This window comes from Aotus nancymaae, unplaced genomic scaffold (genome assembly GCF_030222135.1).
Source record: "Aotus nancymaae isolate 86718 unplaced genomic scaffold, 86718_ANA_hifiasm-v0.15.2.pri h1tg000020l, whole genome shotgun sequence".
In the NCBI taxonomy this organism is placed as follows: Eukaryota; Metazoa; Chordata; class Mammalia; order Primates; family Aotidae; genus Aotus; species Aotus nancymaae.
The window spans coordinates 50163422-50191177 of record NW_026988432.1 but is presented as its reverse complement, the minus strand read 5'-3'; the positions used below and the strand labels follow the sequence as shown (position 1 = coordinate 50191177).

The window sequence follows — 27756 nt, the reverse complement described above, 5'->3', positions numbered from 1 at the left end:
GCTGGGATTATAGGTATGAGTCACGGTACCCTGCTGATCACTTCCTGACTCTAAGCTGGAATCTGCTACTCACCTTCTCTGGGACTCCATCTCCTCACCTGTGATGTCTACCCTACCTAACAACAGGTTGAGGTGGTCAGAGAAGGCTGGCTGTGAGTTTACACCATGCCTTATTGTGATTATGTTGGCATGAGTGGTCAGTGTGTCCTGCTCTGTAGGGGTGGAACCCAACTAATGGGGAAAAAGATAATGCATTAAGAGGAGGAATCCTTTGGACTAGAGTAGCTGCTCAGTCACCTCCATCTATATTAAACATAGTTTTATTACTTTTCCTGTCTTTCCCACTTAACTGTCAAGTCCACGAGAAGCAAGACCTTTACTGCCTTGTTCTTTATTGCATCCTCAGTGATCAGCAAAGTCGGTGTTCAATAAATGTTTGTTGAATGAATAGAGCAAGTGAAAGACCTGGGATCCAGTCCTAGGTTTGCCATTGACCACCTCCTTCCTGGGGCAGGTCATTTAGCCTCTGTAGCCTACAAGATTGCTATAAGGATCATACGGAATGGAGCACCCTGAGTATTCACATAACATGTCATACATAGATGTTAGTTACTGGGTTGATCGTGGGAACAAATTCTTTTGGAATGAGATATGTACGAGCTCTGTTACCAAGCAATGCACTGAAGGCTAATGATCTAACTGCAATTCACACTTTATGATGCAGACAATGTTTGCTGACTTTATTTCTAAACAAGCTAGTATAAACTAAATTATGACTAAAATGTGAATTATTTGATGGTTTTTGTCAACTGAGCAAGTATTTTATTTCAGTCAAGTAGGAAAAGGGGGTTAAGAGAATGACTTAATTTGTCTCAATTGAGCACTTTATTACAAAGAGTGCTACTGTTCTATGTAATACATTGCCAGAAAGTTTCATATTCTTTATTGTATTTGGATGAGATATTTTCTAGCTAAGTGGCCATAAGAATTTTTTATTATTGCCTCCTCTGTTGTGCAGGCTGTAGTGCAGTGGCATGATCTTGGCTCACTGCAACCTCCACCTCCCAGGCTCCCACTGCAGCCTCCGAGTAGCTGGGACTACAGACATGTGCCACCATGCTCGGCTAATGTTTCTATTTTTTGTAGAGTTGGGGTTTCACTATATTGCCCAGGCTGGTTTCAAACTCTTTGAGCTCAAGTGATCTACCTGGCTTAGCCTCCCAAAGTGCTGGGATTACAGGTGTGAACCACCGCTCCTGCCTGTCAGAATATTTTTAAAAGCTATTATTAAAAAAGAGAAAAACCTAACCATGGAATTTGCAATTTATCATCTGGTCATATGTGTTAGATTTTAATAATAAAAGTGTAAGAGGTTCTAGTTCCATATCCTAGATGATTAAGATATTTCTTTTTGTTTTTTTTTTTTTTTTTTTTTAGAAGGAGTCTCACTTTTGTTGCCCAGGTTGGAGTACAATGGCATGATCTTGGCTCACTGCAACCTCCGCCTCCTGGGTTCAAGCAATTCTCCTGCCTCAGCCTCTCAAGTAGTTGGGATTACAGGCGTTTGCCATTGCACCCGGCTAATTTTGTATTTTTAGTAGAGATGAGGTTTCACCACGTTGGCCAGGCTGGTCTCGAACTTCTGACCTCAGGTGATCCACCCGCCTCAGTCTCTCAAAGTGCTGGGATTACAGGCATGAGCCACCACGCCTGGCCAAGATATTTCTTTATTGAAACAAATTTAAAATATGGTTTACTTGTATCACAACATTCTAATGAAAATTATAAATAAGAAGTAACTTATCTCTATAAGTACACTGCTTATAATTAGGAAAACTCAAATTGTATTTTTTTTTTTATGAGATGGATAATCTTACTGAAACCTGAAGACTTATATTGTCCACACTTGTAATTCATTTCAATTTTTTAATTTACAATTCTACTTAAAAATATACATAAAAATAAAATCTACTTAGCATTTGTTCAAAATTAATCCTTTAAATATTTACAAAAAGCATATTTAAATTTTTCTGTGGCATAAAGGAGAGAATAAAAGTTTGTGTTTTATTTTTATATTTTATGAGTCACATAATATCTATACTTATAATTTAATGTCCATAATTTAATGTCCATCTTCCTCTAAACTTTAGTTTTTATTATTTTCTCTTATCATTATTTTATCCTTACCAAAGATGTGAGTTCTCCAACCGGTTTCTTTGTACATCTCCACACTTTTTCCTGTGTTTATAAATAATTTGTAATTTGTTGAACCCTTTGTCTTATCTTTCAAAGAAAATACTGAATCTCTCTCATTTTCCTCTAACCTGTCAATAATCTCTAACCAACAGAATATATATACATTTTAAAGCTATCACTTATTCAGCACTTACTATGGACTTTTAATACAAGAACTGTATTTGTATTATCTCTATTTAAAAAGTAAGAAGTGTAGTAACCTGCCTAAGATCACTAGGGTCAATGATTCATGTAACTTTAACTTGATCTATATCTTGGTAATTCTACCAGAACCCATAGAGAATGAGTTTTGCTCCAAACTGATGTACCTCTTCCTTTATGACCAGAGGTTCCTTAACCACTTACTTCTCCTATATTTTTTTCTACTGTCTTTTCCTCATGTTCCTTTTTACCCTCGTATCACCCAAGTGTCCTTTATCCCTAGTGTTATCTGTCTTCACCAGCAAAAGACCTATGTGTCTGTGATTTTCTCTTCCGAAGGATGTTCTTGTGGTAAGAAGTCAGGAGACTCCAAGACATCACATCTTCTCACTCACCTGTTCTGGCTGGGCAAGAGCTCCCTGCCAAGAGCATCATGGAGGGAAAAGCCTGGGGTTGGGGGCGCTGTTAGGGAGGGCTGTCATCCTGTGCCAAGAGGTAAACCCTTGCCCCATAAAGCACCTTGGTATTATTAAACATTTTCTATTTGTCTGGCACTTTATAGTAATTTTTATTGGTTGTCTTTACTGGTTATAACTCTGCATCAGAACTGCATTCCTTTTTTCTTCTAATTAAGTGCTCTGAATGAAGTGGGAAAGACTGAAGGCCTTGGGGAGCAAGTCTTCAACTGCCAAACAGTCAGCAAACAGATAAAGAACCACAGAAACCCAAGACTGGCCCCAGCAAGCGTCAGGCCCCCAGCAAGGAGCCAGTCAGCAGACCCACTGCAGAAAGGGTTCCAGGGGACTCGGCTTTGTATTAGTCAACCTAAGACTGTAGCTTTCAGTCACTGATGTCTCGGGTGTATACTGACATTTGGAAGATTGGGCCATTCACTTCACCCGAATCTGCTTTTCAGAGTTTTTCTGAATACCATCATGTTCCCCTTTCTTTTCCTGAGGCTCCAAAAGCACAAAATCACATTCAGATTCATTCTGTTTTCAAAAAACACATCCATCAATACACTTGTGCTTCGGTGTCCTTTATCTCTTCTCTTTAATACCTAACTGTACCATGTTTATAACTTTTTCTATAAGGTACAGCTTTAAAAGTACCACTATAGAAGTGGCCTGGAGTTGGAACCAGACTTTAACTTTGCTTCTTATGAGATAGGTGAATGTGAGGGGTCAGTTTTCCTCATCTGTAGAATGGGTATGATGAAAGTTCCTATCTTCCCCCTTCAGCTTGCTTACATTCTGTGCATAGATTCATGGGACTTATCACACGGTCAGGGTTTATTCATCTGATTACTCACTTGCCTCCCCCACGAGACTGAGTGATTCCTCCAAAAAATTTTAGAAAAAAATGATCTTTTTTTTTCTGTCTCCTTGGTCTATCTAGCCCAGTACCAGACACTAGGAACTGCCCTACAAAGCCCTTGGAATGAAATCATATACAAGAAAGCCCTTTGCCAACTGTGAAGCACTATGTCCAAGTATCTTAGTGATTACTTATAGTCTGGCCCCACACACCTGAGAGGTGAACAAAACCACACTGGCTCCAAAGCCAGGCATTTAGTGAGCATGAGTTGTAATTAACACGTGAACTGTGACATGGGACCCGTCTGGATTTCATGGGATTATTGTGCATATGCTCAATCTTAAAATATGTGGCTTAACAACAGGGTGAACACTTAGAGTGGCTCATATGTGGTGGAATGTGGCAGCTTACTTGGAGTGGGGACACCTGAAATACGAGTGTGCTAAGGTTTACCTGAGAAGCCTGCAATGTTACAGCAAAGAAAAGGCTTACATTTTTTGACAAGGCAATATTTCATTTTTTTTCTAGGTTTCCACACTCCCCTTACATGCACTTCAGGTTTAACTGCTTAGTCTTTCAGTTCGGTTAGGTCACTTTGGTCCCATTTCTGAGATACTAATACACACCCCTTGCTCTCCAGGGCTGACCTGGGAACACTCATCAAATGAGATAAGACTGTATCTCAGCCAGTCCTTGGGACTTGCCCTAGGTATGCCACTGTAGTTTCTCCAGTGTCCTCTCTTAAATATTCCTAAGTTATTCTTCACCTCCAAATTCCTACCTTGCACACACTAAGTGCTCAATAAATGCTTTCATAAATGAATCTGCTTTTCAGAGTTTTTCTGAATAGCATTCTCCTTCACCTTGCCTGTCTCTCCTTAGTAAGATCTTCACTTACATCCCAAGAGGTGGTTCTAAAAACCATCACTCAAGGGAGGAGTTACAGGATGACATGGGATTCTACGACACCATGATCCTTCTCATAATTAAAAAAAAAAAAAAACCCATGAGACACATTCCTGGAACTTTACCACCCCCACCACTTCCATAAAATGATCTGAAAAATAGTGATTTCTAGCATTGTGAACACCCTACCATTAATTGTAAAAGACAAATGTGAGAGAACTCTGGGGTGAGTGGAAAAGAAGCTAGCATAATCAGCTTTCTAATGTTCTTGTTATACTTTTATTTAGGTCTGAGTGTTTCTACAGCAACATGTTTCTAAATTGCTACCTCAATCCGCTGAAAAATAAACATTCAGCAAGTCTCTTTCTTTTCTGGAGTAAAAAAAAAACAGTATTTGTTCAAAATGTAAGAAAATACCTAAAATCTATTTAGATATAGTTTTGTCAGAAAGAATATCACAAAATAGAAGCCAAGATTCCAGATAAGCTGGTTTAATACGATACGCTATTCTATAAAACCCAAAAACCTATTCCATAAGGACTCTTGCTGGCTGAATAGTCTAAGTATTTGAAGGACAAACTAAGTCAGAGGTAATAAATCCCTGCACTGTCACACTAAAAACAAGTCACAAAAGATCATTAACCAGTGATCAATAATGTATTAAAATACCAACCACTTATCCTGATTTTGTAGTCTATTTCAATCACATATTAGTATACCTCAACTTTAAGTGGCATTTCTATTGATTTACATAGTATCCAAGACAGAAGTCAAGAATTAGAAAACTGTAGTCCATTTTTACATTAGGGAAATGTAAACATTATAACATAGGCTCTAGCTAAATATAGAGCCTATTTTTAGAATACTGAAATTAAGAGATGTATGTGTTTATGGCTATAATAACCTTCATTATATTTTAGGAATCCCAGTATAATGACCATTCCCTGCATCTCAAGCCATTCCAAATCAAATTTAATCTCTTTTGAAAAACTGTTGATTTCATTCTGTTCATTGTTATCTCATTTCATTTGTGAATGTGCTGTAGCCTGGGCAGCAATTATGCCCATCCGTGGGCTCCCCAAGTCCTAGTGCTAATTTTTTAGCACTGGAAAATTTCCGGCCAAGCGCAGTGGCTCATGCCTGTAATTCCAGCACTTTGGGAGGCTGAGGCAGGTGGATCACCTGAGGTCAGGAGTTTAAGACCAGCCTGGCCAACATGGTGAAACCCCATCACTATCAAGAATACAAAAATTAGCCAGGCATGGTGGCATTTGCCTGTAATCCCAGCTACTCAGGAGGCTGAGGCAGGAGAATTGCTTGAACCCAGGAGATGGAGGCTTCAGTGAGCTGAGATCACACCATCGCACTCCAGCCTGGGCAACAAGAGCGAAACTCCGTCTCAAAAAAAAAAAAAAAAAAAAAAATTTGCAAGCCTCTGTAAAGAGAAACAGGAAGGGTCTGCAGAACTAAGCTAGAAGGTGGTGTGGAGTTAAATCCTATCTGTGCCAAAGAACATGCAAATCTTAAGGAAAAGTAGAGGAGAGAAAATAGGCTTTGGGGTAAACATCCACACAGATGGACTTTTTTAGGTAATTGTGAGAGGGAAGAAGGCCCAGGTAGGCCAGAGTGCAAGAGCCTGCACTGAGATTTCGTATCTCCCAGAAGACCTGCAAAAGTGCTACTGGCCAGAGTCTACAGATGCCCCAAAAGAAGAAACGGCAGAGGGGCCCCCTGCACAGCACCTGGACAAGCTACTTCCAAGAGCCAAACTGAATATGAAGGCTGGGGCTAGGACTTTATGATAAAGACTTGCATTTGTTCAAATGTAAAGCATTCTGCACTAAGATAAAATGATAGCAAACATTCATACAGTGCTCACGTTTGAAGCGGTTTTCAAGCAGTATCTTATTTAACACCAATGCTCCCGTGAGATGAATGTTATCGTCATCCCCGTCTGACTGAGGAGAAAACTGAAACACCCAGAGGTCTGGGCAGAGCTGAGATTTGCTCCAGGGAATGTGGTCTGGGGTCTTTTCTTAACCACTATGTGATATGGTTTCTCAAATGAGGTTGCTCCAACTCCCAGACCCAGCAGAGGCTGGGGGCCCCACACAGCAAAATGGAAGCATGCCGCACACCGAAAATCCTTTTGTGTGCCTCTGCATCCTGCTATCATTGCTTTGTAATGCTGTCTTTTAACGAGTTCCCTCCTCTTCATTTGTTCCAGAAAGCATCACGGGTAATGTGATTTCATGTTCTACCATCTTCTCTTCATTCGATTCTTTTATTTGAGTAGTTGATAAGAATTTTGGAATCAACAGACCACAGGTTTGAAAGCACAGACTCTGGAATCTGACAAGCTGGGTTCAAATTCCAGCATAGTTACTTACCAGTTGTCAGGCCTTAAACAAGTGAAATCAACATCTATTAACCTTAGCTTGCTTCCTCCTTTGTAAAATGAAAATAATAACCCTAATTCCTGGAAGAGCTGCATGAGGATTAAATGAGAGACCACATCAACCAGTGCTCAAGATGTTCATTGCACATGCACTGCCTACGAGTCTTGTCAAGTGCAGGAGCTGATTCAGGGGCACAGAGTGGTGAGATTTTTGCATTTCTCACAAGCTCCCAAGTGATACAGATGCTGCTGGTTGGTGGACCACTTTAAAGCTTTCAGTATGTCTTGGTTATTATTAATATTAATGATTACAGTCTACTCCATGGCTACAGAACCAGTTAGAGGTTGTGACAGTTTACATCAGAACTCTCCAATGAATGAATCAAGTTTGTCTCTGCAGATTGCAGTCCAATGAGATAGGAGCCTCGTGCCTCTCCCCCTGCAGTGCTCCCCGCATTCACTCCTGCCTGGATCTGGTCTAACAGTATACTTGCTGACCCATAACAGCTAGAAATATGGAAATAATTCACATTTCTAAGTTAAGTTCCTTAAAAACTACATGTCAAAAACCACAGCAACTTGAAATATCAGAATTAATCTACAAGCACAAGAAACTTATCCTTAACACTTATTTCTCAGATCATGATAAAAATAAAGGATTTTTTTCAAATAACAAATATACATATACGTGTATATATATAAAGATATTATATATGAACATTTTGTCTAAATAGAGGGTGAGGCAGAGAAATCTACAAATATGAAATTCAATTTAAAAAATATATATATATAGCGTACTTAACTAGTTTGGTGCCTGGTACACAGTGAAAGGGCCCAAATGGGAACTGGTGCTATAAATAATAGCTTCCTTTTTCTTGTGTTAAGACAGAAAGGATGAGAATTGAATGGGGAGATACTGGCCTGAACTGGGTTAAACTGGACTAGGGACATGAAGTAAAACTTGAAATTCATGATTACAAGCTCCCAAACTAGTCCTGACATTTTAATTTGGCAACTGAATTACTCACAAAGGAAGCAACATAAGTCTCTGTCATCCCTTAGCATTCCTTTCTGAACTCCTCCCCTTCTCGCCTTGGGGCCTACCACCTAATGCTATCTGAAATCTGCCAGCCTCTCTGGGTAGCACGTTTTACCCGCTTCCTCCCAAACTGGATCAAAACCTTCCAGGGTTCACTGCCAGTGGGGGAAAGCAGTACACTTGACCTTTGAACGACAGGGGTTTGAACTGTGCGGGTTCACTTATATGTGAATGTTTATCAATGAAAGTCACACCAGGCGTGCCTGCCTGGCCTGTCCTGCTTCCTCTTCTACCTCCTCCACCTCCTCAGCCTCTGCCACCCCTCAGACAGCAAGATCAACCCCTCCTCTTCCCCCGCCTCCTACTCAACCTGAAGACCACAAGGAGATTTTTATGATGATCCACTTCCACTCAATGAATAAGTAAATATATTTCTGCTATCTTATGATTTTCTTGATAACACATTTTCTTTTCTCTAGCTTACTTTATGGTAAAAATACAGATATGATACATAAAGCATACAAAATATGTGTTAATCAGCTGTTTATGGTATTGGCAAGGCTTCCGGTCAATAGCAGGCTATTACTTAAGTTTTGATGAAGTCAAAAGTTATCAGTAGCATTTTGACTACAAGAGAGTTGGCGTCCCTAAGCCCTGAGTTGTTCAAGGGTCAATTGTAATTCAGGGTGTAAGTGAGTCCAGATACTTCAGGAAGGGTTTGCATTATGAAGAGGATTTTCAAATGGCATTGGCTCTCCCTTCGGGTGGAGATGGCTGCAGGGCTGCAGGTGCAGAATGGGCTGGGCTGGTAGAGTGGGGATCACTAAGCAGCTCTAGTCCATCCTCAGTCCTCTCCTTCCAGTTCTCTCCAACTCCCTCAGATCTCCAGGGTTATATAAATGAACTCATCACTAGAGGCCTGCACCAACTTCCCTCTGCCCTGCGGCCCACAGGATTAAAAACAACCAAAGTCCCTGCCTGGAGAAAGAGCAGTAGCTGAATCACACATCTCAGGATGGAGAGGGTCTTCAGAGAAAGGAAGTTCTCACTGGGGTTGAAAATGTGAAAAGTTAGCTCAAAGTGAACTAGGTACATGCAGGAGTTGCCTAAAAAGCACGTGATTAAAAACTCCAAGCAAAACTGAGACACTTTGACTTACAATATCAAGATAGCTCCTACCTCTGTTATTTTTGAAAATTCTGTTACCCAAGATGGGCAAAATTTATCGTATCCACCCCTGCCAAAAAACAAACAAACAAAAAACTCTGTCTGTCATGAATGAAAGTTTGCTGTCATATGTAAGTGGATCTTATTTAGGGAGAAAGAAAAGGGTCTGTCAGTTGCTATATACTATAAGCTAAAAGGTAAGAAGTCTGACTGTAAAGAAAGTATTGAAACGAATTTGGAGAATTACTGAAAACCCAGAGCATGCCTCATTAGGTTCAGCTTCCTGAAGTGCTAGTGTGGGCACAGCAGGGTCTGTTATCCAGTTTATGGTCACGGGCATTAGATGACACAACCTCATATTCAGGTTTAATCCCAACCTATACCCTTTGCAGTAGTGAGGTATCTTGAAGGGCTGAAAAGATCATTTATTTCTGGGCCATCTAGAAACTCATGCTGTTAAAAAGACTCAAAACCATTCAGCACCCAACTTCTCTTGAAAGAGAAGAGTAGGCAAAAAAAAAAAATTTATAAATCTGAAAATCCAAAAGAACTTTATAGGGCCCCAAACTTTAAAAGCTCACCTGCTTCCCCTCTGATGATCTTGTAGCAAGCAGAGAATTATTTCAGCTTTAAGGGCACAAGTCCACTAATTGCTCAGCCTCTATGAATCTCTCGAAGGCAAGGACTGAATCCTGCTCCTCTTTGCAGCACTTAGCAAGCAGAAAGATACTCAGTTAACAGTGGATGAACTGAATTTAGCATCTTAGAATACTAAAAATGTTAATTAAAAAAGTGTGCCTGTGCAATGTTTCAAATTCTAAAGCTACGTTTTCTTTCATGTTAGTTTATCAAGGTCAAGCCATATCCTTTTCTTTTTTTTGAACACATTAATTCATATTACCTTATCCTTTATTAAATTCCCCAAAGAAATCTTTAAAAAGGCAACTTGACTATTGGTACAATGCAATGAATGATAGATAAATCAAGAGAAATAAAATTAGTTCTAGAAATCAAAGTTCTACCCAGTACTTTGGGAGGCCGAGACAGGTGGATCACGAGGTCAGGAGTTCATGGCCATCCTGACCAACAAGGTAAAACCTTGTCTCTACTAAAAATACAAAAATTAGCCAGGCGTGGTGGCACACGACTGTAATCCCAGCTACGCGGGACGCTGAGGCAGGGGAATTGCTCAAACCCAGGAAGCGGAGGTTGTAGTGAGCCGAGATTGTGTCACTGCACTCCAGCCTGGGCCAGAGTGAGACTTGGTCTCAAAAAAAGAAAAAGAAAGTTCTAACATAAAAAAAGTTCTAACATTTTAAACACACATACTACACAGGAACTCCTCTATTGATTCTGCTTTTGAAATGGCAGTTAAAACCCCAAAAGGTATCTTGAAACTTAAGTTTTATTGGATAACTGAAGTAGGGCTTTGACTGGCCCAGCCACACTTGGATGAGAATTTGGTCTCATATACAACTAGCGGTCCTTAGAAAAGAAAGGCTTCTTTCTGCTTGAAATCTACTTAGTAATGACAAGAGGGTGGCCATTCTGTGACGTTTGCTTGGGGAGCCAGATTTTAAAGTCAGGGTGATACAAAGGTTTAAGTTTTAGATGAATGGGATCCACTTTCTCCCTTGGCAGCAAATACTTCTTTTTCTGTTTCATGGGTCAGCTTGAGTAGAGTGAAGTGACATCGGCTATGAGTTTATATCAATTTAAAATAATACTCCTGAATACTGGTTGCAACATTAATATATGAGTGCATGAAAGAGAATATAAAGTTACAGATTTCTTTCCCAAAATGACTGCTGCAAAACACTGAGTGCATCACCTTTTAGCTGTCTTTATTTTGATCTAGTTTAAAACAGGTAAAGAAGCCAAAATCTTGCCAATGAGACTACTTCCCAGGTGGAAAACGATTAATTGATAGATTCTTGGTATAAAAGCCAAAATAGTTGGTGCTCAGTAACTACTTCCTGAATGAATGAAGGTTACATACTTATGTACAAGACATTTAGTTTCTCCATCAACTTGAACTTATCATAAAGGAGAGAAAACATTCTTGCAGTAGAAAAAGGAATGTAGCCACATACTAATACTAAAAATCAGAAAAATACCCACTCTTTAAAAGGCAGTTCATCTTAATAGCTCCAAATAACCAAGGCAAGAAGTCTTGTTACAATTGCTATATTCCTTTCATGTTTATAAAAATTTGATTCCGTCTATAAGAAATAAAGAACACCCCCTCCCAGTCTTTGAATTCAAAAGAGAACTTTAGCAGTTATTTCAATAATACATAAAATGCATGCCTTTTTCTATTAAGTAGATACATCAAATATTCCTTCTTCCTTGCCCCACACCACCTGGGTGGATTCCCTGAGCTGTCAGCCGCTGGCTTCTCCGCAAAGGTAAGTTAATGAACAACTAACTGTGTCGGCCCACTTGCAGCCTGCTGCAGTTTCCACCCTGCAAACTATAAGGACCAGCGGCCCACAGTGAAGACAATAAAACACAAACAGGGGATGTGCACCACTCCCCCACCCCCAGAATCTTTCCACTAATAGATGTCCTCTCTATAGAATTCCTTAAAAGTATTTCTGGAAATAATCTAGGTTAGGGTCAAGCAAGTGCAACTAAAGCCACCTTTGTCACAGCTTGCAAATTCTTCACACTTTTGTCTGGCACTGGAAAGAGACACGTCTACAAAAACTGTAGTGACAAAACTACGACATTCAGAATGTACACTTCTATTAGTATTTTTTTCCTCTGAGAATGATAAAGAACAAAATTATAAATCTCTATCATCCACCTAAGCTGAAGTACGGTTCTCTGAGGTAGGAAAAATGCTCTATTTTTATGCAAAGAGAATAGTCATAGGATGGAAGATACAGTGGTAAGCAGTTTAAAATGCACTACATGATCTCCACCTGAGAGCTTGCAAACCGCACCAATAACTGGATCATCTTAGATCGCAATAGCTATTTGGGGGACAAGGGAACTTAAAGCTACTCTTTACTTTTAACACAACCATTCAAGAGATTTAAAGAGTGTACCAGAAAAAGCAACCATCACAACCGTCACTATAATTCCTCACTCCCCCCAAAAGCTTGAGCAATCACAAATTCCATAATCTTTGTAATCCTTGAATGCATTCATTTTTCAACCAGTCCCATAAGTAATATACTTAATAAAACCCTCAAGAAGTTAAAAGAGTAAATGCATTTAAAGAAGCGGGTTCTTCATCTTTTGAAAAACTTGCAATATTAGAAGAAAATCAACACATCAGTGTGTGACCTCTCTGTTATCAAGAAGTCTATAATATGGTCAACGGTGGAATTCGTATGATACTACTTGATGAAGTCCAGTCAGTATTAGGCTAGAGAGCCTATGTTTATGATTAAGTAATAACGACTGAAGCTGGAAGTGCACAGGGCATTTCCTGGGGATTAATGACCAGCCAGAAGAGTTGATGACCCAAAGCAATGCCAAAGGCCAGCAACCTCCGCCAGGCATTATGCCCCAGGAAGTGCACTGAACCTCAACCCTTACAGTGATTTAATACATACAGAAGGAAAAAGTTTGCTATCAGCTTTCTAGTGAGCAATACTTTGATTGCTCAGACTTCATAAGTGAAAAGCTGACTATTAAATACGTACAAACAGAACAACTTTTTGCAGTGTTTAACTAACAGGAACTTAGAGCTAAGATCTTGTTTGAGAGCCATAAAATCATATAAGCCGCATAGGGACACTCAAATCTATATTTAACTTAGGAGTTACCTGACAGTAACGCAAGAATAATAAAAGCATCAGTATACAGTTTTTTGGAACTGATTTATTTTACTCAGGTAAATAAAAGATAATGGCTGAAAGACTGCATTCCTTAGAACAAAACAAAACTGATGAAACCCTCTAATCTTTTGTGGTTCTTTACATCACAATTCTATATTACACTGGTGTCAAGAAACCAGCAGACAGATGCCAGTAGACAAACTGTTTCATTGTTAACCCAAGGCCACGCATGCCTTAATAAACTTTCTTAGGCTTTTAACTCTTAATTAATCAGGTGCTATTCTAAACCAGGGCATCTCAAGGGATTTTCTGTATCAGAAGAATGTGAACATTTATTTTTGCTTTCAAAGAAAAAGCAAACCCCAAATTCTCCTCTCCATTCCTAAAACTCTCTAACACAACCTGTCAGAAATGGACTACACACCCAAAGTACGGAAAACACATAGCCTACAGGTCTTGTGTATTTTAGAAAACTTTGGTGTTTATATTACCACTCACAGCCCCTTTCTCAGTTGGCCTTGAGGCTTGCCCATTAGCTGGTAAACGTTTGAAAGGGTAACTATGTCCAGAACTGGAATTTCCACTTTGGAAAAAGCACAGAGGTACCTGACATCTGTTCCTGGAGGCCCTGCGCTATACCTTCAGATTACAAAATTCCTACTTCTGCTTGAAAACAGGCAGGTCAAAGTTTTAAAACCTCCAGTGGCTACTCCTGCCTGCAGAATAGAGCACAGTGCCCGAAGACCCCTGGTTTCTAACTCCTAGAGAAGAGTGTCCACAAAATGAATATAACTTTAATGATATGCATGAAAATATTACCCTGGGGAAAATAAGGAAAGAAACATCTAACACTAGAGGCCCCAGTCTCGACCCAGAATTTGACACTGCTTAGAATTAAAGAATGTTAGGGTTGAAATAGTTTCTTCCTCTTTGATGAGGACAGTGAAACCCAGAGAAGTGAGGTGATTTGTCCAAGCTGACTCAGATGCTGAGTTAGTACTCTTACTCTAATTATGTACTCTGTAAGTCTCATCTGCCCCCTTGATGGTGAGCTCCAAGGGGCTAGGAGCAGACAGCCATGTTTCAGTGCCCACCGCGCTGGGCACCACAGGCCCGTACTCCAAGTTGTAGCCTGATTGGAATTGCAGATATCACGTTCCCACCTGAATAATAACTTTAACAAGGGACTTTTAGTTTATGGAAATTGCAGCCCACCTGCCACTTTACATTCGACTACATGTTACAGTATAAACTGGCACTCAACTGCCTAGCTCTCCACTCTCCACCCCTTTTCTTAAAAAAAAAAAAAAAGCTACAGGAACTGGGACTGGCACGTTTTCTTTTCAATAATTTATAACTGTTTTTCTACCTTCCAAAGTTATGGCGAATACGTAATAGAGTCTTTTAAGGGTTACTTGATTCAAATATGTCTTAAGTAATCGCTTCCTTTACGTTTACAGCGTTCTCGCCCTCTTTGCTTTATAAAACTCATGCATTCAATGAAGAGCGGCTGCAAGAGTGAGCTAATCCTTTTGTTCTGCGAACTTTGAAGTTTTTCGCCTTACTGCACAGCAGTAATTTGTTAGGTAGCATGCCCCCTCTCACATCCTCTAAGGTTAGGTGTAAAGTTTCCCCAAAAGCACCAAGAGGGTTAACTTCTAAGGGTGAAACCAAATCCGATTCAGTACATTACCTACTTTTTAAAACGTACTCCCTACCCAGAGCTGCATTAGCACAAAAGTTAGTCCCGAAGTGGTACCAGAGAAACATTTCATGCATAGAGTTTGGTTTGGTTACCTGGGTGGGGGAAACAATAGCAGGTGAAACTACTGTGGGAGAATTGGTGCTTCTGTGCCCATTGGCTTCTGGAAGAAGAGGCAGGGGGTCGTGTTTCACGGAAACCACCACCACCGCATCCACAGGCTCCGAGGGGCGGATACAAAGTCTTTTGGGGGAAGAGGGGCCGCAGATTTCCCCCGACCCGAACACCGACTCGTACAGGGCGCGCTTGGGCGCAGCCTCGGATTTCACGTCGGGACCGACCTGGCTGTCTTTGGGGAGGATGTAAGTGTTCCCCAGCGAGGGCGGCTGGGGGCGGTGGTGGTGGGAGGGATGGGTGGGGGGGTGGTGGGAGTGGTGGCGTGCCGCCCCGTTCAGAGCCTCGGCGTAGCAGCCCTGCGGGGCGGGCGAGCCCAGCTTGGTGCCGATGCCCGCGATGCTGTTGAGCGTGGCGATGGAGACGGCGCCGATGCAGTGGTTGGTGTAGGTCTTAGAGAGCTTGGCCGCCTTGGAGAGCATCTGCATCCTAGTACCTAGCAAGTTCTTGCCGATGGCTTTGTTCTCGTACCAGGTCACATCGCCCTCGCTGCAGTGGTCCCGGGGCCGCTGGAAGAACGCCTTGCAGAGAGGGTTGCGTTTCGACAGGTACTTGACGAAGCTGGCGTAGGGGCAGAACTCGGTGCCCGTCTCATACATGCGGGGCAAGTTCTCCTCATCGCTGCTCTCGGCGCGCTTCTTGCTCCACGACGACGAGCGCGACTTGTGGTAGGGCCCGAGGGACTTGAAGTAGACGAACTTGCGACCGTCCTCGTCCATGGCCAGCCCAAAAGAGTCCTCCTCCAGCTCGCGCTGGTTCTCACGGCCGCGGGTACAGAAGTACATGCACGTTTCGAACCAGACCTTGTTGAGCAGCCCGAAGGGCGTGTTGGTGCTGAAAACGCTGGAGGTGTACAGCTTGCGCAGGTCGGCGCGCGTGATGGCTTGCTTCTGCACCACCGGCCCGGCGCCCTGCTCCTCGAGCTTGCGGATGACCGCGGCCAGCGTCAGGTTGGCGCTGCGCAGCTCGGGATCCTTGGTGAGGTCGAGCGTGCGGCAGTACGGGGGCTCGTTGAGGTAGCGGTTGAGGGAGCTGCGGATGCTGATGAGCGACGACTTGCTGTAGAGCTGGCCGCTCTTGGAGCGGGCCTCGGCGTAGAAGGAGCGCAGCACGCGGCACAGCGCCCCCTTGTCCATGGTCTCGAAGTCCGGGCTCTGCGCCTTCTCGCTCAGGTACTCCCGGAAGATGCGCACGGCGTAGCGGGTGGCCAGCCGGGTGTTCTCGCTCAGCCGGGCCCGCTCGGGGCGCTGCAGCACGTCGGGGTCCAGCTCCGCGCCGTCCCCGGGCGGCCCGCCGCGGGCCCGGGGCGCCAGCAGTCGCGGCGGCGCCTCGGGCTCCAGCGCGGCGCTCTGGTCCATATTGATCATATGGACCGGCTCGGGCTCCAGCTCCTCCCCGGCCGAGTCTTCGGGCTCCAGGGGCTCGTCCCAGTCCAGCCCCATCTCCTCCTCCTCTTCCTCCTCCTCCTCGTCCTCCTCCAGCCCCCCACCTCCGTCCTCCTCCTCCTCCTCGTCCCCCGTTATCTGCACCTCCTGGATCTCGTCCTCCTCCTCCTCTTCCTCCTCCTCCTCGCCCGCGCTGCAGTAGTGCGGGCGGCCGTGGCGGCGGCCGCGGCCCCCCGCGCCGCGCTCGCCCTCGCCCCGCTCCCCATTGTTCTCGGCGGCGGCGGCGGCGGCGGCGCTGGCGTTGCCGCCCGCGCTGGTGTTACAGTCCCCGCTGCCAGGCATTCTCGCCATATTGCCGTCTCTCTGCCAGTCCTCGGGCAGGGCGCATGCGCTATATTGGACCGCAGCGCTGAGAGCTTTTGTGTTTAATGACCTTCAGCTACCGGGAGGCAAAGCCGGGCTCTTAAAGGAGCCGCGCTCCAATTGTCATTCCCGAGCGCAGCTCCGGAGGGGCAGCGGCGCGCTGGGGATGGAGGGGAGGAGGGTGGAGAGGTGGGGGCAAGTTAGACGGGGAGAGATAGGGTAAAGGACGGAGGCTGACCGGACCTTCTTCCTCCCCCACCCGGCTCCCACTTCTAAGAAAACTTTGAAGGAAAAAAAAAAAAAGGAAAGGGAGGGAGAGCTGTCGGTGGGGGCGAAACACTCCCAACTTACCCTCTGGCGGAGAATTGCGCGGGCCCGGGCGGGAGAGAGGGAGGGCCGGAGGGAGGGCGGGACGGTCTCGCGTCTCTAAGTAATGCCCGAGGAGCAGTGCCCCTTCCACCGCCCCCTCATTGCCCCCCGGAGCCGGGGGATCGGGGCGGCGGCTGCGCCGGGCGGGCCGCGGGTGCTGCCGCGGGAAGGCCGTGTCTGGGGCCGCCCGGAGCGGAGCAGGCAGGTTAATGAGCAGGGTGGAGGAGGCTCGGCGAGGCCCCGCACCCTCTCGGCGCCCGCGGCCAGGGCGCAGCGGGCGAGGCTTGGGAGCGGGATGGGGCTGGCGGCGGCGGCGGCTCCCCCACCTACTTGCTGGCGGCGAGGCGCGGGGGCCTGGGGCCAGCCGCGCGGCTCCCAGCTCCCTTTCCGACTCTTGCAAAGGAGCGAAACACGCCCCACGTCAGCCTCATCCCTTTCGACTTTTCCAACAGCCACATTTAAGCTGTCATTAAAGACCTGGGGCGCTCCCCGTAGGTCTGGGGCAAGTCCGCGCCGGTCCAACCAGCCCCGGGAAGGAGCGAAGGAGAGAAGACTGGGAGGGGCCGGTGGGAGGGGAGACAAGGGAAGAGGCGCTTGGGACCCCAGGGGCCCCAGGGACCCTTCCCCACCCGCCCAGGGCGCCGCCCCCCCCTGCCCCCGGGAATAGTGACACAAATCCCTCCGGCGAGGCGCTCCACCCGGCTGGAGCTAAAGTCTCCCTAAGGCCCGTCCGGCAGGCAGAAAAAGAGAACTTGGGTCTCCGCCGCCCCCGCTGCCGCCACAATTCGGCAATTCAGATCCGGAGCGCAGTCTCCCTCAAAGTTTGCCAACCGCCATTCGTGCGCCCTCCGGGCTGCGCTGCCTCAGGCGTGCGGGGGCGGGCACCTCGGAAACTAGAAAAGCAACCGAAGAGCTCGCCGGGTCCCGCTTTCCCATAGGAGACACTGTCCCACTTCTAGCCAAACGCCCGCCCCTGGCGCGCCCAGACTCCGGGCGCGTCCTTGCGTCGCTGCTTCAAGCTCTCCCGGCCCAGAGGCAGCGTCCGGGAGCCGTCCGGGACCTCGGCTGTTCTCTTAGGAGGCACAGCCCAGGCCACCTTCGGAGCTCGCGCTGCATCCTAACTTTCACCTCCTCCCGCAGCCCGCGTGTCCCCTGGCGCGCCGGCCAGCTGCGAGTCCCTGGGGTGAGGGGGCCCGAGGGAGTCAGGTCCCCAGCAGCGCGCCAAGGTGCCAAGCGGTTCTCTTGAGAGGCGGCCTCGCCCGCTCCTCGGGTGCGTCCTCGAATTTGCCTCCAAGTCCGAATTCTCGGCAATTAGGCTGTGAGAGTTATGTCAACTGCCTGTTCCCCGCTTCCCCGGGCCTCTTGCCTTGCTCTCAAGGGGTTTATCATTTTACGCATCAGTTGAAACCTATCCATCAATTTGTAATTTTTTTTTAAGGAAAAAAGAATGAAAGACCAGGTCTCAGCGCCGCGTGGGCTTCTGAGTGGGAGTTGACGATGTCTTTTTCTGCAGCGATCGCTGCTGGTCCTCCGTGTGCCTCCCCGGCCCTGGACACCACCCGAGCGTTGGGGAAACCGCGCCAGGTGTGAAACAAGTTAGAGCAAGTCCCTGCCTCGCGGGCCGCCTCCGGCTCCACGGGGAAACACACACACACACACACACACACACACACTCTCTCTCTCTCTCTCTCTCTCTCTCAGTCTCTCTCTCTCTCCTCTCTCTCTCCTCATCCGCCCTGCTCTCCGCGGAGAACCGTCCGGGAATCGTCCCCGAGGTGCAGCCCGAGAAGTGGCCGGCTTTGTTCACAATGCACTACCCTTCCCACCCGCCCTGGACACGTGCAGAAAGGAGTGTTCGTTTCTCCGAGTCTGCAGTGGGCAGCTAAGTTACTTGCACACTCGGATCCGCACAGACGAGCTGGCACACCCTAGTCACACAAGGCTACTTCCATAGGGCTGGCCCTTTGTCCTGGGATGCTCCCAGATTTTCGAGCCGCGGTGCGGAGAACTCAGGTGGGCGCCGGGCAAGCTACCTACCCGGGGCTGTTCCCCCACGGCCCTCGCCCTAAGCGCAGGGACCTGGGGTCCGCCCTGGCTTGGGGCTGCGCTCCCGGCTCGGCCAGGGACCCAGGCCCACGCTCCAACCTGGGAGCAGAGCCGCTCCCCAGGTCTACCCACCTCGGCCGGCGGCGGGGTCCACCCCCTTCCCACCATCTCCCCTCCCTACTGGGCGAGCTGCTTTGAATTGCTCGCAGTTTGCCGGAGGCGGTGTGCTGGGTAGGACGCTCCGGGAAACAAAGCAACCCAAAACAGCTCCCTGTTGACGTCAACTTATTTCCAGAAAAGAAAATAGTTTTGTGCTCCCAGGACAAAATACCCCCCAGGGCAGGTCTCTACTGGCAAAAGCCAGAAGGAGGAGGTGGGGAATAGCAGAACCGAAAAAAACCTCAAGCACAAATAACTTTTATACGGACTTGGAAAAGCAGCAGTTTCGGGTGCTGCTTGGACAGTTTGCAAACAACGGGCAAGACCCGCGCTTAAATTTGATACGCAAAACGCACCTTGGAAAGTATGCCTTGGCCTGATTATCGGACGACTGTGGATCTGCTTCGTTGCACCAGCTCCGGAAGAGCTACAAGATGATTTGCCCGTAGGATACTTCATTAAATACTGGAAAAGACCTCTTTGGGCTATTATCTATAGGAGTCACCGGGAAGAACACTCAGAAAAACAGATATATACCTTGCTTCTCCTTGACCAAAAAAAAAAAAGTTAATTTTTAAAACCCAATAACACAAAATTACAGTGCAGTTCATAAAGTAGTTCAATTCCAAGTTTAATAAATGATCCCTTAAAAACATCCTGTGGTTCCATACACTTGATTCCAAATTGAAAGAATCAAAAAAGCTTTCTTCTTCTTTCTGTACAGGCAATTTTGGTTGTCGTTCTGCCTATCAGCCAGCATCCGATTCCTCTACTTGACCTCTCCGTATCATCAAATCCATTCAGCATACCACCTTGACAACCAAAGTTGCCCGGTCACCCCTTTGAAAGGATGCTTTTCTTGTTCAGGATACATGACTTCTTTATAATCCCAGTACTACAGGGAATATTGATTGCGATTATTTAACTGTCAGAACTCTCTAAACTATGGTTAGATGTTTACACTTTAACAAGATTCTCCACCTTTTGCAGGGGTGGGGGTGTCTCTTTGTATATTTGTGCTTTTCCACTTCTCAGGATACTTGAAAATAGTGACGTGGTTATTTTGGGATGAAAAACTCCAAATGTTTCCCCCTCGATTCATAACCCAACTGCTTCTATTTCAAGCCCACATTTTATGAAAGGTTATACTATACAGAAACTTATTCAGCTCTTCCTTTTTCCTTCTAGTCTTCTGAGTATCATCTGTTAATATACTTGATATAGTTGCTTTTTATCTGCCTGTTTACTCTCTACTAAAGCAGCGCACACCCTTGTGATTTCAGTCTGGTGCCTGGGGGACATGGTGAGCACTCGTCATTTATAATGAATGAATGAAGGGAATCTGTGTTTGGTTAAATCCTACATTTGGCAGGGAAGTTTTGTGAAAAATTAAAAACAACATGAATCTGAAGTTCTATATTAAAAATGAGGACAAATAGTAACTATAAGGCAACATTATTGTTTGCAAGTTAAAATGAATTTAATGGCTGCTTTGGATGAATATTTTCTTATCATTCCCTCTCTAGTGGAACATACTTTAGAAAGTTATTGCAGAAGTAGGGTGAGGGACCCTTTTCTCTCAGCAGAGTTAATGTTGGCCCTTCTGAAGGCAGATCTGGGGAATGGAAGTGTCTCTATTAAGAGAAGTGGGCTGGGGAGGATTTAAATTGTTAAATTTGAGAAATTTTGTGGGCTCTTGAGAGCAGAGGCCAGAAAAAGCATTTAGTTCATCACTTTAAAGACACAAATCAAAAGAGAAAGCCATACACTCTTGATGTAATTACTAAGATTCATAAAGGGCTTTCGAGGCTAAATATGAATTCAAAAATTCACATTGAAACTATTTTGGCATATCGTGGTTTTAGAGTTTCCCTTTTTTTTTTTGAAGCAGGGTCTCACTCTTTCACCCAGGCTGGAATGCAGTGACATGATTATGGCTCACTGCAGCCTCGACCCCCTGGGCTCAAGTGATCCTCCCATCTCATCTTTCCAAGTAGCTAGGACTACAGGCTCACTCCACCAAGCCTTCCTAATTTTTGTATTTTTTGTAGAGATGAAGTTTCCCCATGTTGCCTAAGCTGGTCTTGAGCTCCTGGACTCAAGTGAGCCAACACTCCTGTCACACAGTTTCTTTATTAATTCTGTTGAATTCAACTGAAGATCATCTTGAGTAATGTTTTTTGAACTCAGATGAAAATTGAAGCCATGTAATCTAAGTTGGCAAAGTGGAAGAAAAGAAAAATAACTCCACAACAGCAGAAATGATGTCTTATTTATTCCTGAATTTCCAGTTTATTTCCAATTCAGTTTCTTGGTATATTTTAGCAGGATGACTGGCACATGATAGATACTCCACAAATATACACACATTTACATAAGGGGAGAAAGCTAACTTCAACAAAAGGTTATACAGCAGAGTGGTGAAAAGCTCTCTCTCAAGCCAGTTTACCTGGCTTTGCCTCACCAGCCACCCTTTTCTGTGGCTCAGTTCTGTCATTAATCTGGGTGATAATGATAACAGTCCCTACCTCTTGGGATTGTTTTGAGAATTAAACAAGTTGATATGCACAAAGCACTTAATACATTGTCTGGAACATTCATACACATTCAACCATTACTTCTTATTTATTAAGGCTCTATTGTTTCTCAATAGCAAACAAAAAAAACTAAGGCCAGAGAGGGTTAAAAAAAAAAAGAAAGTTAAGACATTTGCCCAAGGTCTCCCAGACCTGATCAGGGCAGGCAAGTCTAGTTTCACAGGCCATGCTTGAGCTACTTGACCATATTGAGCCTCTAGAAACCAAAGAATGAAGAGAGAGAGAGAAATAAAAGAAAAGAAAAAAAAGAAAAAAGAGAGAAAGACAGAGAAAAATAAAAGAGAAGAAAGGGAAGAAAAGGAAGAATGAAAGAAAGAGGAAGGAAAGAAAGAATCTTCAGGGGAAGATTTCAGAAAGAAAAAGAAGGAAGGAAAGAATGAACAAATCATCAAGAGAACAATTCAGAAAGAAGGAGAAGGAAGGAAGGAAAGAAAGAAAGAAAAGGAAAAGAAAGAGAAGAAAGAGAGAAAGAAAGAATCTTCAAGGAAACAATTCCTTACCATTAAAATATGCACGTGTAATTGGATTTGGGAAACTTGGAAAGGAAGAATAGTATTTTGCCAAGGCCATGGACTGCGACACAACATATAAATGGACTGACAAACAGTGTCACCTTTGTCACTTGGTCACCTAAACATTAGTACACTTTTTCTTGGCTATTGGAAGTAGGGACTCATCCATGTCTTAGAAGAAATGGCAGTGAAGAATTTAGAGACAAAAAGAATGCCCACAGATTCAACCAGACTAGAAAGAGCTGCTTTCTATTGAAATCCTGGGCTATTCTAAATCTCCTGGGGCAAAGAGGATATTCCCTATTTTTTTCTTCAATGCTTTGTCAAAAAACAGGTCAGAGTAAACTTAATGCAGTAATTGACAGGAATAGAATATTTGGTTCCTAATTGCCACCTGGTAACAACAATTTTGGGTCTTCCCACCTAATAATCACCTACTTGTTTCCTGTTATTTGTAAAACAAATAACGTATAAGAGGAATGTAGTTTTCCATAAGTAAATTAGTTTTTTGTGGGGCCTAAAAGTGTACCATTTCTCATTGTTATACTATTCTGATCATGAAACTTCACTTGGTTAATAAAGAAGTCAAATGTAAAGGTTGTTGTCAAAATTAAATGAAACCTAAAATTAAGAATGATAGTCATGTCTTTCTCTATCTTCTAGTTGTATATCTGTAAAAAAGTATGTGGGATTAAAGTGGACATTAGTCCTGTTATTTAATCAAATTTTATTTCAATGTCATTGGAATACTAATTATGGTAGAAAAGGAGATAAAGGTATGTGATAATATATCATGTAACAAATATGTATTTTTTAGATAATGGAAGAACTGCTTACAATGGTCTCACAATGTAAAATATTCCTGAAACTATTTGCTGTTATTTTAAATAAAGTGACCTATTAAGTTAGTAAAAGCAAAACAAATAACAAAAACTTAAACACTTTCTACCCAAATATTGGTATGAAAATGTTACCCTCATCGTCTTCTATTGTCAGTATCAATTAAAATAGCCTTTTACAGGAGAATCACTTGAACCCAGAGAGTGAAGATTGCAGTGAGCTGAGATTGTACCACTGCACTCCAGCCTGGGCAACAAGAGTGAAACTCCATCTCAAAAATTTAAATAAATAAATAAATAAAATAGCCTTTTAAGAATGCAATTATTAGGCAACCTCTTCAAAAGCCATGAAAATGTTTATATTCTTTGACCCACAAATTGCTTTTAGAAGTTCATCTTCTTAGGAAATATCCTGTTTTATTTGTATTTTGGTAAAGTTTGGTTTATTGCATGTAGGCCACTTGGACAAATGAATTTTGTGGTATATGTCACAAAATATGCTCTAGAACTACATTTCAGAATGTCTTAGAGACCTCTCTTTGTTCACAGAAGTTTAGAGAATAAGTATTTGTTGAATGGAGGAAGAAAGAAGTTCAGTTAGGGTAAAATCATATCTTCTCAGAGTCAGTCACCATTTGATGAATATCGATAATGATAGTGAAGATAAACGATATGTACTCAAAGGGCAAAACAAGATAAATCTGAAAGCTTGTATTTCAGTATCTTCATGACATTGGGAAAGTTTAAGGACCAAATTTTGAAGCTCTAGATATCAGAAATTGGTATCTGGGTGTATTGGGGCAATTCACAGGATGTGCGGAGGAGTGCCTATGTACCTGCCCCGTGGCTGTGTTTCTAAATGAACTAAAAAAGAAAAAAAAAATCCCCTTTTAAATACCCAGAAGCACTAACCCACATTTTGAACTAATTGACTTACTTTTTCTTAGGAAAGCTTAATTTAACTGACAGGGGCACATGGGTTTATCTGAATATTTAAAGAAGCCCTGGGATGGGTTTGTTCTATTTCTTTAATTTGATGCTGTAGATTCAGGCTTTGCACCTGATGGAAGGAGACTGCCTTGGAGAGGGGCAGAGAAGCAGGAAACATTGTGACCTGGTCGCTCTATTCTGTGACCTAAGTTTGCAGAGCCAGGGCATGATTGCTCCTAGGGGAAGACTCACCATTCTTCATGTTTAGTCTTCCTACAGCCTGTCCCTGGATTAGGATACTCCAGGGGTCACATGGTGTCATTACTCCCAGTGAAACAAACTCCCTTGACATTGATTGCATCTGCTTGTTTTACAGTCTTTCTCTATAGCCCATTCCCTTAAACTAAAAAGCGCAAAACAAAAAATGTGGTTTATCATTCTTTTCTGATATGAAAGCAGTGTTCACTGGCAAAAATTTGAGAAGTCCAGAAATCTGGAAATATACATTCATCATGTTTCTTTCTTGCTAAGGTTTAGTGAATGCTTACTGTGGGCCTGGGCTTTTACATTAACACTCTCAATTCCTTCTTCTCAGTATATGTGAGGGTTGTTCCTATTCCTATTTCACATGCGTAGAAACCCAGAGAGCTTCAATAACTTGCCCAGCGTCACAGAGCTAGTGAGGCCAGACTCTAGGTTACACACATTTTCTGAACAACTCATCAGACCAGGACCTTTCATTTCTATTTCCACTGCCCAGAGACAACCACCCAAATACATTTGGGTGTATTTCCATGAATTCAATCACATGCCATTTACCATTTAAGTACTACATACAGCATTTGAAAATCTGTAATTCAAAATATGTAATCAGTGGATTTTTGGCAAACTCTGCCAAGCACCTGGTAAGAGGCAAGAAGGAAAGAAGATTCTATCCAGAAACTCCCTGACTCCGAGGAGGGGCAAATTTTCAGTAAGTCCGAAATGGTCAATAGTGTTTCTTCTGTCAATAGCGTTTCTCCTGTCTTTCTCATGGTTATCTTAGTGCAATCTGGCATAGAAAACACATTAACTTATTCTTTTTTTTTTTTTTTTGAGACGGAGTTTCGCTCTTGTTACCCAGGCTGGAGTGCAATGGCGCGATCTCGGCTCACCGCAACCTCTGCCTCCTGGGTTCAGGCAATTCTCCTGCCTCAGCCTCCTGAGTAGCTGGGATTACAGGCATGCGCCACCATGCCCAGCTAATTTTTTTTTAATATTTTTAGTAGAGACGGGGTTTCACCATGTTGACCAGGATGGTCTCGATCTCTTGACCTCGTGATCCACCCGCCTCGGCCTCCCAAAGTGCTGGGATTACAGGCTTGAGCCAACATTAACTTATTCTTTATCCAACTCTGGGAAGTTAGTTGAACTGTCAGAGTTTGAGGATGAATTCCACTCCAGGTCTTTTTTTGCCATTCATATAGTGATACATACATAATACAGCTTTTAAATCGATGATCACTGAAATGCCCAGGAAAGTGTTTGCCGTGGTTACTGTTCCCAGTTCTGTGACACTTTGGATATTGTAAGTGCTTTTTAGACTTTAGCACCATGCTTTAGTGGTCAACTTGCTCTCTAAATTCACTATTAACTTTGCTTTCCTAGAATTGTTAGTTTTTAGATTTAGAGCCAGAAACAGAGATATATTAACTTTAGAGTGCATCCGAATTAGCTGAATTACCTGGAGAACTTGCTTAAAATATGATGATTCATGGGTGCCAACTTCAGAGGTTCTGATTTAGTAGCTCTTGGGTATGGCTCAGTGAGTGTATATTTTTAACACACAGCTCAAACAATTCTAATATTAATGTGACCACACTTCCAGAAACACTGCCTCTAAGATCATATGTTAAGCAATACCATAATTTCCTCTCTAGTAATCATTCTGGAGTTATAAATTCACTTAAAAATTGAATGCAAGTTGTGAAACCTCTTAAGAAGATGCGCGCGCACGCGCACGCACACACACACCCCAATTTTGCCTACCATTTCAGCAGGGATTGGAGTCAAGCCTGCATTCCTGAAGCTCTGCTGCTACCTGGTCTCCAATACCACTTTAATACATATCCTCCCCTGGTCAAAACATCATCATGTCTCCTTTCTTCCTTCAGTTTCAAGTCCAAACTTCCAATAGTCTTGCCATACTGTCTAATTTCTTGACATACTGTGTTTCATCTCCCTAATATGAGTCCAGCTCTCTGTTGGGGAAGACTGCAGAGAGTTCTGGAGAGCTCAGACGCCGCGAGGACATTTGGCTGGGAGTCCCCAGGACAGTGACTGTGGAACCTGAGTGTGTTTCCAAATCACCCAGAAGGCTTTTGAAGCACAGTGCCTACGTTTCTCAAAAGAAGACATACAAATGGCAAACAGGCACATGAAAATGTGTTGAACATCATTGATAATCAGAGAAATGCAAACCAAAACTACAATGAGATATCATCTCACCCCAGTTAAAATGGCTTACATCCAAAAGACAGGCAATAACAAATGCTGGCGAGGATGTGGAGGAAAGGGAACACTTGTACGCTGTTGGTGGGAATGTAAATTAGTACAACCACCATGGAGAATAGTTTGGAGGTTCCTCAAAAAACTAAAAATAGAGCTTCCATACAATCCAGCAATCCCACTGCTGGGTATATACCCAAAAGATAGGAAATCAGTATATAGAAGAGATATCTGCACTCCCAAGTTTGTTGCAGCACTGTTGACAATAGCCAAGATTTGGAAGCAACCTAAGTGTCCATCAACAGATAAATGGATAAAGAAAATGTGGCGTATTTACACAATGGAGTACTATTTAGCCATAGAAAAGAATGAGATCCTGTCATTTGCAACAACATGGATGGCACTGGAGGGCGTTATGTTAAGTGAAAGAAGCCAAGCACAGAAAGGTAAATATCCCATGTTCTCACTGGAGATAGAGAATAGAAGGATGGTTACCGGAGGCTGGGAAGGGTAGTGGGGTGGTTGGGGGAGTTGTGGGAGGATTAATGGGTAGAAAAAAATTAGAAAGAATGAATAAGACCTGCTATTTGATAGCACAACAGGGGGACTATAGTTAATAATAATTTAACTGTACATTTTAAAATAACTAAAAGAGTATAATTGGATTGTTTGTAATACAAAGGATAAATGCTTGAGGGGATGGATACCCAATTTTCCATGATACCATTATTATGCATTGCATGCCTTACCAGAATATCTCATGTACCCCCAAAATACACACACCTACTATGTACCCACAAAAAAGAAGAGAGAAGAAAAGGAGTGCTGGGTTCACCCCCAGAGTGTCTGATTCAGCCAGTCTGGGGTGGAGCTGAGGATGTGCATGCTTTCGGGTGATGATGATGATGCTGGTTCCCGGACCCCACTGTAAGAACCACTGGCCTAGAAGAGGCAGATACACATCCCCAGAGGGAAGAGTCAGCATGGCAAAAGAGGAATGGAGGGGCTAGGGATCACGGGTGTGGAGCCTGGTGAGCCTCTCTGGGTCCATTCAGGAGGGCTAGGGGGTCAGAATCTTTTTTGTGGCTCCCGTAAAGGGAGGAGGGCTTTTAAATGGCCTGAAGCAGAGTGGGCTCAACCCTAAAATATCAACTTCCTTTCCAATGGGGAAATTCCTC

At 43.8% G+C, this 27756-nt stretch overlaps 1 protein-coding gene across 4 annotated transcripts in view; it reads right to left on the bottom strand.

Annotated features, from left to right (window-relative positions):
* Positions 1 to 27756, bottom strand: part of KCTD1 (potassium channel tetramerization domain containing 1) — a 208193-nt gene that overhangs the window by 83734 nt on the left and 96703 nt on the right. The window contains exon 1 of one of the 4 annotated variants that reach the window (XM_064379323.1): positions 16991 to 17529. The exons of 2 other annotated variants lie outside the window; for them this stretch is intronic. Coding sequence is in view for 1 of the 2 variants with exons in the window: in XM_021670005.2 (XP_021525680.2) it covers positions 14813 to 16627 (1815 nt within the window). In the remaining variant the exon portion in view is untranslated. Of the gene's footprint in view, positions 1 to 14812; positions 16934 to 16990; positions 17530 to 27756 lie in introns of those variants that run through there. One more of the 4 variants, XM_021670005.2, reaches the window with a different exon arrangement.